We start from the raw sequence: 12,872 nt of genomic DNA, 5'->3' as shown, positions 1-12,872 counted from the left end.
AAGCCGTTGCCAATTCTAGATATAGATTCACTTGTAGGGATTCTTTCCCCTTTAAAATTCAAAAGAGTAACTTGGGATGTCTTTTGACTACATTATTTTTAACCTGACATGCTTTCCATTCTGACATGCTATCCCTTTCCCATTCTTTCTCCATGAAAACTGAGGCAAGTCTGTTTTTCTTATCTGTTTTTACCATGGCCGTTCCTGTATGGTAAATTTCTAATGACCCATTTTCTTTCTTCAGTTGCTTTAAAGAGTTAAATGTAGACCTTTGACAATGCATTTAACACCTGTTGATCTTTAATAAATTTAGTTTGTATATTATGAACTACACATGTATTTAATAAAAAATATAAACCAAAAAGGTAGAAGAGTAGAGGCCAAAAAATAAAATGTAGGCACAGAGCAGCAACACTTAATGGAAGAGGATGGGGGGAATGCAGTCAGGTATCAGGTTAATTGGGGACCAGGCTGTTTGCCAGGTACTGCATTAGTGAGTATTGCTCACTAATTTCCCTTTCACTGTTTTCTTGGCTGATTGAAGTGGTCATCCATCAGGTATCTGAATCCAATCCATGCTATCAAAGCACCTTCTATTTCTGCCATTCTTGAGGGGAAAAAGAGTCTCTAACTCTCCCATGTCCCTAAAAACAGCACTGTATCTTCTTGCAACAGACAAAATTTGATGAAACAGTGGTCAGTTTCATCAGATGATGTAGAAATATACTAAGTCCTCAAAGGAAAAATAATATTGGGGTTTCTTATTGCCTGATAATTAAGATCAAAATATTTAGGCATTGCTCTTAGGAACAGTATGGCCTGGACCCAGGACATAGCTACCATTTAATGTTTTTAGAAAGAATATGATATTCCAAAATTTTAGATTAGTATATTTTAATTAGACATTTTAGTGTGCCACTCAGTAAATGACATTTTGATAGACTTTGAATAGGAGAATTACGGTTATATAAAAAATGAAAGAATCTAGATTCAGTGAACAGGTATGTATGTACACACACGTATGTGGACATAATTCATATTAGTAAGTGTGTTTATCTGAGAATTGAAACTTTGTCTGAAATGCTACATGCTAAATTCTGCAACTTCCAGCTACAATAGGAGAATATGACAGTAAAATTTCTCAGGAAGAAATTGTGCTGATCTGAGTGAAGTCTGCCATGCAGTGATGGAGAGACATAAAAAAAGGTGAAATTCGACATCAGATGCTCTTGTGTCCCCCAGTCTTGCATAAAACATATTTCTAGTGATGTTGCATAAGTCTATGTTTATTGGAAGTACAAACAGCACAGTTTCTTGTTACCAGTTCAATGAACAAAGTGACTTTAAGTAAACTCAGTAAACATAGAAGAACCAGAATATTCCAGTAACAGGTGGAGATTCAGTCTTTTTCTCGATTCATTTAAGCAGTTCCAGGCCAATTCCCTTCTGGTAGAAATCCTTTCAGTTCTTCACTCTTGTTCAAAATGTTAGCTGTTCATGGCTAGTCCTTACTTAATTTACTTTCTTTTTTTTTTTTTTTTTTTTAGAGGATACAGTACTATCTAAATAGAGTACCTGCCTTACTGTGATTTTGAAATTGTTTCTCTGGTGTTTCCCAGCATTGAATACTGTTTGTCATATTGTTTATGTCTTTTTGGTTTTGTAGGTGAGGGGACAGCCTTACCTTTTTTTTATTTTTTTTTTTTTTTAATTTTCTTTGGTGTATTTTTCAAAATAATTTCAAAATAATATTTTAATCAAATTAACCTTGGCTGGTTTTATTCTCTCCCTGTTTGTTCTTTAGGTATGAACAACCTAAATGTGATAATGGTGCCAGAGCTCACCCAACAAAAACAAAGGATTTGTACAAAGGACGCCAGCTTCAAGGTCAGTGAAATCGATTTAGCTTTGTGCACTCAATACTTTTTTTATTCACTGCAACAAATTAAAAAGCAATTTCTTATCCAATATCAAAACAATGTATAGATGTCACTAGATTGATATCACTATATTGATTTGTCACTGACTGAAGTCTTTAACTTTGGAGCAATGTGTGTCAGTATGGGTCTTGGGATGTTGTCAGAGAAAGTAAGGTTCATTTTTCTCTAGTTTAATGGCAGCCACATTTATTGGAATTATTCCTTGCTATTGTCATACTAGGGAAATTAGCAAATACATCTAGAATAACTTGGATCACAATTCATAATCCTTGTTCTAGCAAAATTCGTGGGAAATTGGCCTCTGTCTTCAAATGAGTCAAAAAGATGTATCATCTTACTTTTTGCTAAGAGTATCCTTGTCAGTTTACCTCAGAATAATATTTTTTTATTCTTCTCTAAAACTTTTTGTTTATTAGAGTTTTCATTTTTTCACACTTTTTATAAACATGTGAAAGATCTTACGTCTGGATAGTTGACCTACACTGAAGTCAGTAGAATTTCTTAATTTTTGAAATGGCCTTTTAGTTTGTTTGAATAACTTGAGGTGTAGCAGGTTTAGTGATATTGCACATGTCATGAGAGAATTATGAGTCACTGTCAGCTGGAACCAGAAACAACCAAGTAATAAAATAAATAATACAAATAATAAAAGACGTTTTGTATCACAAAAAATATTCCAGTTTAGCCACTCAGAGAAATATTTAGACAATAATTCTTAACTAAATATGCACATCAGTGTCGAAATGCATATTGAATGAAGCACACATTAATAATATCTGCCATGAAATAAATTTAATTATACAAGGTGTAAAAAACCCAAACTAGATATACTGTGTTCTACATAGAGAGAGGTTAATCAAAGGATTAACTGTAAACCATCCAAATAATGTGGCAGTAAACATGGCAAATGTGACCCAAAACCATATCTATCTAGGTACAATAGTACAGAGAGAGCGTAACAGGATAGATAAGATAGACAAGGAAACATTCATGCCATACATTCATGCTATTTTAGATATCTCTATTACATTTTTTGGATCTTATTTAGAACTGTGGGTACAATTCTAGTCACCTGTGTCCAGGAAAATGGAAACACAAGAGAAATTAGCTAGCACTAATATGTCCAGGAAAACAGCTTCTTTCTGAGAGAAGCCAACTAGCATTTGCTTCATTTAGACAAGCAAGACAAAGTCTGAAGGTGATTTTGTTCCTTTGAGATCATGAGAAAGAGAAATTGTTTTCCTCAGTGATGACTTTGGCACAAGAAAAATAGGTATGAACCGCCCTAAGTAAATTTCACCTGGGACCTGTAAAGAGGTTTCCAGCTACTAAAGCAGTGAGGCAAGAGCCTTCTAATGGAACAGAAACAGGGCAAAAAATCTGGTTACTGTCTTAGGTAGAGCTTGATGACTCTAAGAAAAAGACAGTGGGAAATATGAGTGAGGTCGAATGAGTGAGGAACAACTCTGCATCATGACTTATCACTGAAGATACTGAACATGTGCATATACTAAGAGAGAAAAAGCTGATTTACACTAAAAATTCACACTGAAGCTAGAGTTTCACATCTCTTACCAAATTTTCTTCATTTCTCTTCCTTTACAAAAAAACCCACGAGGATGGAGTGTTCCTGACTTGCAATTTTGTTGTTTAGGTGCTCACAGAGTTCAGCAATATATGTGCCACATAAATCCTCAGATATGTGAAACTTAGTGGCAAATGCATGTTTGGTGACAGTCAGAGTGATGATGTTTATCCATCATTTTGCCCATCAATACTTGCTTACTGAAGTTACTTACTGCTGTTGTAATTCCATGGAAGTTAGCAGGTATTTCAGGGATAATTTGGGAAATATTTTGGACCTTATTGCAGCCTTTCAATACTTGAAGAGGGTTTATAAGTAAGATGAAACCAAACTTTTTATCAGGAAAAGGGGTAATGATTTTAAACTAAAAGAGGGTGGTTCAGATTAGATGTAAGGAAGTATTTTATGATGAGGAAAGTGAAACACTGGAACAGATTGCCCAGATAGGTGTTGGATGCCCCATCCCTGGAGACATTCATGGTCAGGCTGGAGCAGCCTGATCTAGTTGAAGATGCCCTGCTCATTGTAGGGGGGTTGGACAAGATGGTCTTCAAGGGTTCCTTCCAACCCAAATTATTTTATGCTATTTTGCAATCCTTACTCCATGGAAACCAATGGAAAGTTAACCATCTTCAACAATTTATTTCACACAGCACTTGCATAGTTACAGGCTCGGATAATAACTTTATTTTATGTGGGTTTTTTTCTGAGTGAAAAGAAATTGACTCAGAAGAGATTATAATAGAGCAGAAGCTGAAGAAACAAGTTTTATAGTAAAAGATATCACTTTCTGGACACTCACACCTTTTGCTAAAAATTTTGAAAAACATTTGCTAGATGGAATCTTAGAGAGAGGATGCGCAGGTGAAGGTTTTTAAGATTTCACATATCTATTTCGTATCTAGATTGGTAGTGCTTTTATACAGTACAGTAATAAATATTTATCCAAAATCAAGATACAGTTCCAGTGAAACAATTAACAAGAATTTTGAGTGCTGTAAACTCCTACCCGATAATTAATTTTCATTAAGTTAGGCAGTGATATTCTGATTTTATTTTTTTACATTATGTTATCTTGCATTATTTGAGCTTTAGTCCAACAAGTCACTACAGCAATGCAAGCTCAGATGTATGACATGGATTTGCTTGCCCACATCGTACATTGCTTAATCTTTGACTTTCAAGTGCTTTGTATTATTCTAAAATAAGGCAAATACCAAAATTTCCTAACATTTCTTAAATGCTCATAGGCTAGCTAGAAGAACCTCCTTCTTCTACCCTGGAGTAGTGTGAAATAAATACACACAAATATTTATTACTTTTTACTTATTACTTATTACACACAAGAAGTAACAGGGGGAAGAGGCTACTTCCCAGTTGCAATTGTGTTAAGATGCTTATTTTTTTTCCTTTCTCTCTTTCTAAGCCCAAATGTATAAGTCCTCAAGTGGCAAATTTCTCTCTTATCATGCAAGCACTGCATCAAGTAAAAATAACTTGAATTTACTTTAGAGAGCTTTTTGAAAAAAGGAGGTTGAAAGATGATCATGCACATGTGTGCCTAGTTGATAATAGGTAACACAAGCTTGTGCGAATAGCTAATATGAATCAACTTTTTAGTAGAAATGAACCAGTGTGACTCAAAGTTTCTATGTTGTAAGCAGTCTTGCAAAGGCATGTTTGCATTTGCAAATATATAGCATATAATTTCTCAATGGTGCCAGGACTGAATAAATAAAAAACTAGGTTAATTGGATACTTATTTTTAAGGAATAATACATTTTTGAAAGGATAGGTTTACTTGTTTTGAAGATTATAGCCACAAAAATGCAGCAGTCCTGGATGAAACCACTGTGACTGCCTGCCGTGTAAAATGACGAAGATTTTAAAATTAATCACTTTGCTACTATGAATGATCTTAAATGGGGTAAATCCCACTGGTAGATAGATCCTCAAGTGGGTTAAACTGGCATAGTTCTGAAGCTACACTGATTTATAGCACCTGAAAATTCGAACGTTACATGTTAAGCCAAATATTTTTAGCAATAATTTGCAAATTAATCACGATACAGTTTTTGGCAAGTACTGATATCTTGTTAAGGCAAAATTGTGGAAGGTAAGGGTCCCTTGGGATCTACAGCAAAATTCCCACTGATTTAAACTGAGCTAAGAATATGTCTTCACATCCTAAGGCTAGCTAAGCTAATATAACCATCTGAAACTGAAGGCTAATCTGATGCTTGTAAGGATGATCCAAGCCACCTGTATCTCTTAGTTTGAGTTGGAAGTTACACAATAATAATTCTTCCCTTTAGATTTCTAGTTCTCTTTTTTAAAGCCAAAGCATTTTTCTGAGGTTACTTGTGGTTATGATCCTTCTCAGAAACTAGTTATTGCAAGATACTGAAAATGAACTCAAAAGGGAGTCTAGAGAATGTCACATACTAGGGAAATGGAAGGGTTTTTTACTTTCCTCATACTCAGAGTTTTCAAACATTCGTATTTTGACCTTTTGTTCTCCTCTGTGTTATACAGCAAAATGGAAGCCCTGTGATGAACTGACATATTATGTAAAGAGTCTTGAATATTTTTTTTCATACTTTTGGATTACTTGTTTCAATAATAAACTTTATACACAAGCTGATCAAGAGCATTTAGAAGGGTATAGCATGAAGGTTAGTTAAGCTAAACATATAATATGATGGAATGAGGTGTAGGTGCCCCTGTATTTTCCTAAAATCAGGAGTGGTGATAGGCCAAATTCAGCCAAGCTTAAGAAGTATCTATTTCTTAAACTCTAATTTTTCAGACTGGGTCTGTGGGTAAAGGTATTTTCAAGCATTATATGTATTCACTACTTTTTAATAATCAGTAAAATATTTTTAAACACATATTCTCAATAGGTGTATATGTATTGGTAAATTATATATATGTACTACTGTAATAATAAATTAAGTACATTGTAAAACATATACAAATACAGAAATTAAAAAAAAAGATGAAATGACCACAACTAATTTTTTTAATTTAATCTATTAATAATGCAAAAAAATATAAAAAATATTTTCTTCCTGCACTTCAACTATGCCTCCCCTGGGGTACATGCACCCCAGTCTGGATACAGTGGGTAGGCAACCTGTTCATAGTCTGTCCTCTGCTCTAAGCAACCTGGAAGAAAGGGACTTTGATATGTAGGAGAGCAAGACATGATAGCATACTGAGACAGTGCCAGACTACTCAGATAATTTGCCTCTTGGGCAAATCTTCTTATTTAAAAAGTATGCATTAAATGCAAGAAGTCTCTGTTTTAGGCTCCTCTATGTGTGAGGGCTGCATGAACTTTGGATAATCCTTTATATGGTTTAAGATTTTTGTATTCTTACTTAACCTGGGAATTTATCTGTTTTTCCTGTAATATAATTTTCATTACCCAGACCTAAATTTGAAAGGTAATTGAATTTTTTTTCAAATATTATGGAAATGTCATTTTGCTCACACAGTATTTTTTAATTTGTAGTACCCTTATCTTTTGTGAAGGAAAAGAAACCAAAACCCAATAAAAATCAGTAAATAGCTCACAAGTTTCAGTGAGAGATACAATGCCAAGCTGGATTTTCAGACTTTCAGACTTTACTGGGTTGCTATAGTTTTGAGGCTTTGAATCAGACCACTAATTTTGTTTACATTTCATTTTGGTTTGTTTAAGTTTCTCCTTTTCTTTAAGACAATATGGGGTTTTTTTAAAGTCCTTACAGTTGTAATAGTTCCTTTCATACAAAGGGATAATTTGGGAGGGGAAACTATAGTTTGGAAATGACAGTGCCTCATAAACTGTAACAGTAATACAATCTACTGACTTGGTTGCAGATTCATTGTCAATCTACTAACCCCCTGAAAGTCTCCCTTTTCTATTTTCTCTAAATAGCATAGTTCTTCCCTGTTGAATATTTAGTTTTCCTTAATGCTTATCTCATTTTACCGAGCTGGAATCCAGTAGAATGCATCCATTGCATTAAAGTTACTGTAGATTTCTACTGGTGAAATAAGATCAGTATTTCACTCCTATTTTTGTCCTTCCTGGCAATTCCTCATTTCAGATGCTTCTCATTACAATTTTTAATTCTAGAGCATTTCTCAAAACAAGATGTGGTATTTTTGGGTTTTGATAGCACTGAGTAAATAAACATCTGAAAGGTTTCAATTTTTATTGTCTAGGTTTTAGTCAATGGCACAAGAAGGTCCAAATTAGTTTGCACAGCCTCTATGAGGTCAGATTTTGAATTCTATGTTTGAACAAGATTAGAGACCATACCCCTTCCTCCCTACAACACAAAACCAAAACCCAGTGCTTTGCATCCAGGGCCTAAACTCTGCTAATCGTTGTGTTGTAACTGTGTTAGTCTACAGTTTAGGTAAAGCTTAGAACATTAAAAAATCTTACTAAGTTGAAATGTCTTGATGCAGGTCCCCTGCATAGTCAATCAACTTACTTAACAAAAAAAACACCAAACCCACAACTCTTAAAACCCTTCCTTAAATGTGAACTGAATGTTGTTTTCTAATTTCATAGCCTACTAATGAGTCAGCTACTGTTTTGTCCTAGGGCCTTCATAAGCTTAGTTTAACTTTGTCATTCAAGCAGTTAACATTTTCTGCTACAAATCATGTATGAGAACTGTTTAATTCATTTGTTTATTTCATATTTGTGTTACTAAAGAGAAACAAACATATTCTAACTGCCCAATTTTCTTCCTATTGTAATGGCTTTATTTACTGTATTTCTGATTGGGTAATCCTGCAGTGACCCTGAACAGTTTATGTTTTGTGGAGCAAAACTCATGATTTAAGGTATGGGTGAATTATGTATGGATAAGTACTGTTTACTTTTGGTTGTTGGCAGTGCATCTTCTTTTTCCGAAGTTAAAGGCAAATAATTGGAAGCAGTCAAACCGTGGTGATGCAAGACTCACAGCCACACAGCCATCATGTGAAGTGTTTCACTTCAAAGGCATCTTTAAAGAAAAAAAAAAAGTGATAGAGGTTTAACTGCTTTTCCTTTTGAGGTACGTTCTGTTATGTAGTGGTTCCAGTTTTGACCATGTCAGATTTCATAAGGTAGCAGACTCTTTCTCAGCTAACATGCTGAGGTACCTCCACTGCCCTGCCTCATCTTGCTTTCTGTAGTTTCACACAGTTCTGTTTCCTCTGTGTAGTCTAGTACCAGCACTAAGTAGAAACTAATCTTACCCTACTTCACATTTCTTAAACATTTGAATGACTAAAACTTTGTGCTTTTTTAAAGGTATTGGTTAAGGTCTAATGCAGATTATATACACGTGCCTGCCTTCCCATGAGCTTCAAATTGTTAGGTCAATTGGCATGTAACTGTCTCCACTGAGCTGTGATTTAAATGGATTATAGTTTTATAATGTAACCAGCTTTTTGGTTGCAGGACCTAATATTCAAAATACCCCTTTCTGCTATTGAATCTTAAAGCTCCAAGTTGTCAACCAATCATTTGAAGTTTCCACCTGTTTTGAATGAGTCTATAATCATCATCCTGAGCCCTGTGCTGCTTTATGTACCAAAATGTTCTTGGCAAAAAGAAGCAGACCTGCTTTATGGAGCAGACCTGCCTAGTGGAGTGTTTGAACTATAACCAGGAAACGCTGGTACAAAGCTGATGTGAACTTTCATGGCGGGGATGGCAGAACTGAACAGCTGCATGACAAGTTGATGGAGGGGACCTGGAGCATGGTGAGGTCTGCAGGGAGGACGTGAGGGTCAATAGCAAAGTACAACTCCCAGAGCTGGAAGTTAGCAATGGAAGCTGAGTGAAGCCCCCCATAATCCAAGAAAGAGTGGTGACCTGCTCTGCCAGTTAGACACCCAGAAGTCTGTGGGCCCAGATAGGATGCACCTGAGAGAAGTGAGAGACCTGGCAAGAGAGTTTGTCAAGTCCCTTTCAATCATTTACTAGCAGTTGTGGTTAACTGGAGAAATCCCAGTTGACTGGTAATTAGGAAATGTAACACCTGTCTTCAAGAACAGTCGGAAGGATGATCTGGGGAAATCCAGGCCTTTCAGCCTAGCTTTGGTAATAGGGAAGGTCATGGAACAGATTATCATGAGTGCCATCACAGAGCACAGGCAGGACAACTAGGAGGCCAGGCCCAGCCACTGTGCGCTTATGAAAGCAGGTCCTGCTTGAGCAACCAGATCTCCTTCTATGAGAAGGTGACCTCTTAGTAGATGAGGGAAAGGCTGTGGTTGTTGAGTATCTAGAATTCAGTAAAGCCTTTGACACCATCTTCCACAGCATTCTCTTAGAAAAATGGAGGCTTTTCATGGCTTTGACAGGTACAGTCTTCGCTAGGTTACAAGCTGTCTGGATGGCTGGGCCCATAGAGTGGTAGAGAATGGAACTAAATCCAGTTGGTGACCTGTCACTAGTGTGTTGCCCAGTGCTCAGTATTGGGGTAAGTCCTATTTAACATCTCTATCTTGGACGAGAGCATTGAGTACATCCTCAGTAAGTTCAGAGATGACAACAAATTAGGTGTGAGTGCTGATCTGATGAAGGATAGGAAGGCTCTGCAGAGGGATCTAGACAGGCTGGATCGATGGGCTGTGGACAACTGCATGAGATTCAAAAAGGCAAACTGCCAGGTTCTGCACTTGTGTCACAACAATCCTGTGCATTGATAAAGGCTTGGGGAAGAGTGGCTTGAGACCTCCTCAGCAGAAAGGGACTTGGGGGTGCTGTTTGACAGCTGACTGGATATGAGCCAGCAGTGTGCCCAGATGGCCAAGAATGCCAGTGACATCTTGGCCTGTATGAAGAATAGTGTGACCAGCAGGACTAGAGAAGTGATGGTCCCATTATACTGAGCACTGGTGAGGCCACACCTCAAGTCCTGTGTACAGTTCTGGTCCCCTTACAACAAGAAAGACATCGAGGTGCTGGAGCATGTCCAGAGAAGAGGAACAAAGCTTGTGAAGGGTCTGGAGCACAAGTCTTATGAGGAGCAGCGGAGGGAGCTGGAGATGTTTAGCCTGGAGAAGAGGAGCCTCAGGGAGGAGCTTCATTGCTCCCTACAACTACCTGAAAGGAAGTTATAGTGAGGTGGAGGTCAGTCTCTTCTGTCATGTCTCAAGTGAAAAGATGAGAGGAAATGGCTTGAAGTTGCATCTGGGGAAATTCAGATTAAATATTAGAAAAATTTTACTGAAAGGCTGTTTTGGCATTGGAGTAGGTTGCTCAGGGAGGTGGTGGAGTCACTGTCTCTGGAAGTGTTAAGTAGTGTCTGGATGTGGCACTTGGGCATATGGTTTGTGGGTGGTTTGGATGGTGCTAGGTTGGCAGTTGGACTAGATGATTTTGAAGGTCTCTTTCAGCTTTGATGATGCTGTGGTTCTGTGCAGAGGGGTGCTGGAGGGCCAGGAATGCTCCTTCTCAGTTCTGTGGTGCTGGAGGAGGAAGGGGAATGGCTGCTTCCCCTCTCGGAGCAGTTGCTATCTCCTCTAGTGTAAGTAGTGGTGGCCTGGGGAGGGGGTCATGCAGAGGCAGTGCTCCTCACCACTACATAGCTCTATGGGTTCAGCCTCCAGTATTAAGATGATTAAGCTCCCCCAACCCAAAGCAGATATATTAATATCTGAAACAAGAAAAAATCTCAAGCGTTTGAGCTGTTAGTAAAATACCAGTTAAATACAGCTGTTTCATAGCTAACAAGAGAAAAGCTTGCTAATTAAAGGTGATGCTACTGGCTCAGCAGCAGCCTTTCATTCATTGCTGTGGTTCGTATTAACCAAACACTTAATATTTACTTTAAAGGGCTGTATTTGGACTAATAAACACTGACTTAATTTGCTTCTCTGCATTTGACTATGACAAAGAATATAAATTCTGCTTCTCATGATGCCTTTCGGCATCACTCACTTCACTGGTTGATGTCCTCCTTTTCCAGACAAACCCATTTTTAAGGACAGCAGCCCTGCCTGTTGGTGCTGCTCTGTTCCATTGGGTCCATTGCTGTCAGCATGAGCAGTGGAATACCTTGAGGAGAACACGCCCAGAAAGGGAGAACACTCTCCTGTGTCTGGCTGGCTTCCCAGGAAGTTGTCACACAAGAGTGGTACCGTGGCTGTGTCTGCTCCAGCATTTTTGAAATGGGCTTCTGATTGTGTTTTATGCCTTCTTGGCCAGAGAGTGAATAAGTGAGAGGATGCTTTCCCCCATCTAAGCCTTTCCTAAGTCTGAGTGTATATCAGAAAGTTCCACTGACCCTCATGAAGGTGTTTTGGTTCATTTGTCAATGATGCAAATATGTAGAGAAAAGCTGCCCTCTACATAGTGAATTTATGTGAAATGTTTCAATGCAGAGATTAATCTAATCAAGAAATCAAAAAACCAGAGTAAAACAGTACATGTTAAACAGCTTTGTTTCTTTTAACAAGGGCTCTGCAGAAAATACACATGACTACTAAGAAAATCAAGATACTTACTATCCTTTAAAAGAAATCTAAGGTTTACAGTGAAAATACCACAGACTTTTAAAACAGCTCTCATGACTGTGGATAGTGAGGTATTGTCTGTGCCCAATGTGAAATTGTAGCATAAGCAGAGTGAAACTTTGATCACTTTGAAACCTAAAAGGGATTAAAATATTTGTCCTAACTGAACAAACTTTGAGGCTGTATTCTTAAAGCTACTAAGCCTCAAGAAATGCTTTTAAAAAATCTTGAAATAATCTCTGATACAGTGAAGATATAAGAGGTATCTCATAATAACTTGAGGCAACTGGATTGCAGCTCTTGGGTGAGCAGTAGAAAAAAAACAAACAAAAACAACACAAGAGGGGAAGATTGATATAGAATAACCTTAGTGTTTTCTGCCAGAATGCCTACAATCATTATCATCTTGCAATCTGAAAGCTGTCAGGGAAAACTCATAGGACTGAATGGAAAAGGCAAAAACTTTTTAGTCTGCCAGGGCTGTAATCATAATGAAAAATGACACCTGAACCTTATCATGACAATGAGTGGGAGTCGCATAATAAGACACTATTTCCTCAAAGGCACATGGTATTGACCTTCTCCTTTATAATCTGATATAAGAACATCAGAATAAAAACATGCTGTGGATTTGTAACACTCTTCCCTTCAAAATGGGTATCTTGTTTTGTTGTGTTCTCGTACTTGGATACAAGTTCGCTTTTATTATGTGGCAGAAACAGCTCTCATGTTTAATTTCTGGACAGGGAAAAATAAATATTTTCATTTCAGATTGAATGTATATCTGCAGCTATGTTTTTGAGAGGGAACAGCAATGGTTAGGCATTTAT

The 12,872-nt window shown here is 37.3% G+C and overlaps 1 protein-coding gene across 5 annotated transcripts in view; it reads left to right on the top strand.

Moving 5' to 3' along the window:
• SMOC2 (SPARC related modular calcium binding 2) overlaps positions 1–12,872 on the top strand; it is a 138,322-nt gene that overhangs the window by 98,995 nt on the left and 26,455 nt on the right. For all 5 annotated transcript variants that reach the window (XM_050316000.1, XM_050315999.1, XM_050315998.1 and 2 more), the window contains exon 9: positions 1,805–1,887. In XM_050316000.1, the coding sequence (XP_050171957.1) occupies positions 1,805–1,887 (83 nt within the window). The remainder of the gene's footprint in view (positions 1–1,804; positions 1,888–12,872) is intronic.

Source organism: Myiozetetes cayanensis, unplaced genomic scaffold (assembly GCF_022539395.1).
Source record: "Myiozetetes cayanensis isolate MyiCay16 unplaced genomic scaffold, myiCay2020 scf2-11, whole genome shotgun sequence".
Classification (NCBI taxonomy): domain Eukaryota; kingdom Metazoa; phylum Chordata; class Aves; order Passeriformes; family Tyrannidae; genus Myiozetetes; species Myiozetetes cayanensis.
This window is presented reverse-complemented; position numbering and strand designations above follow the sequence as displayed.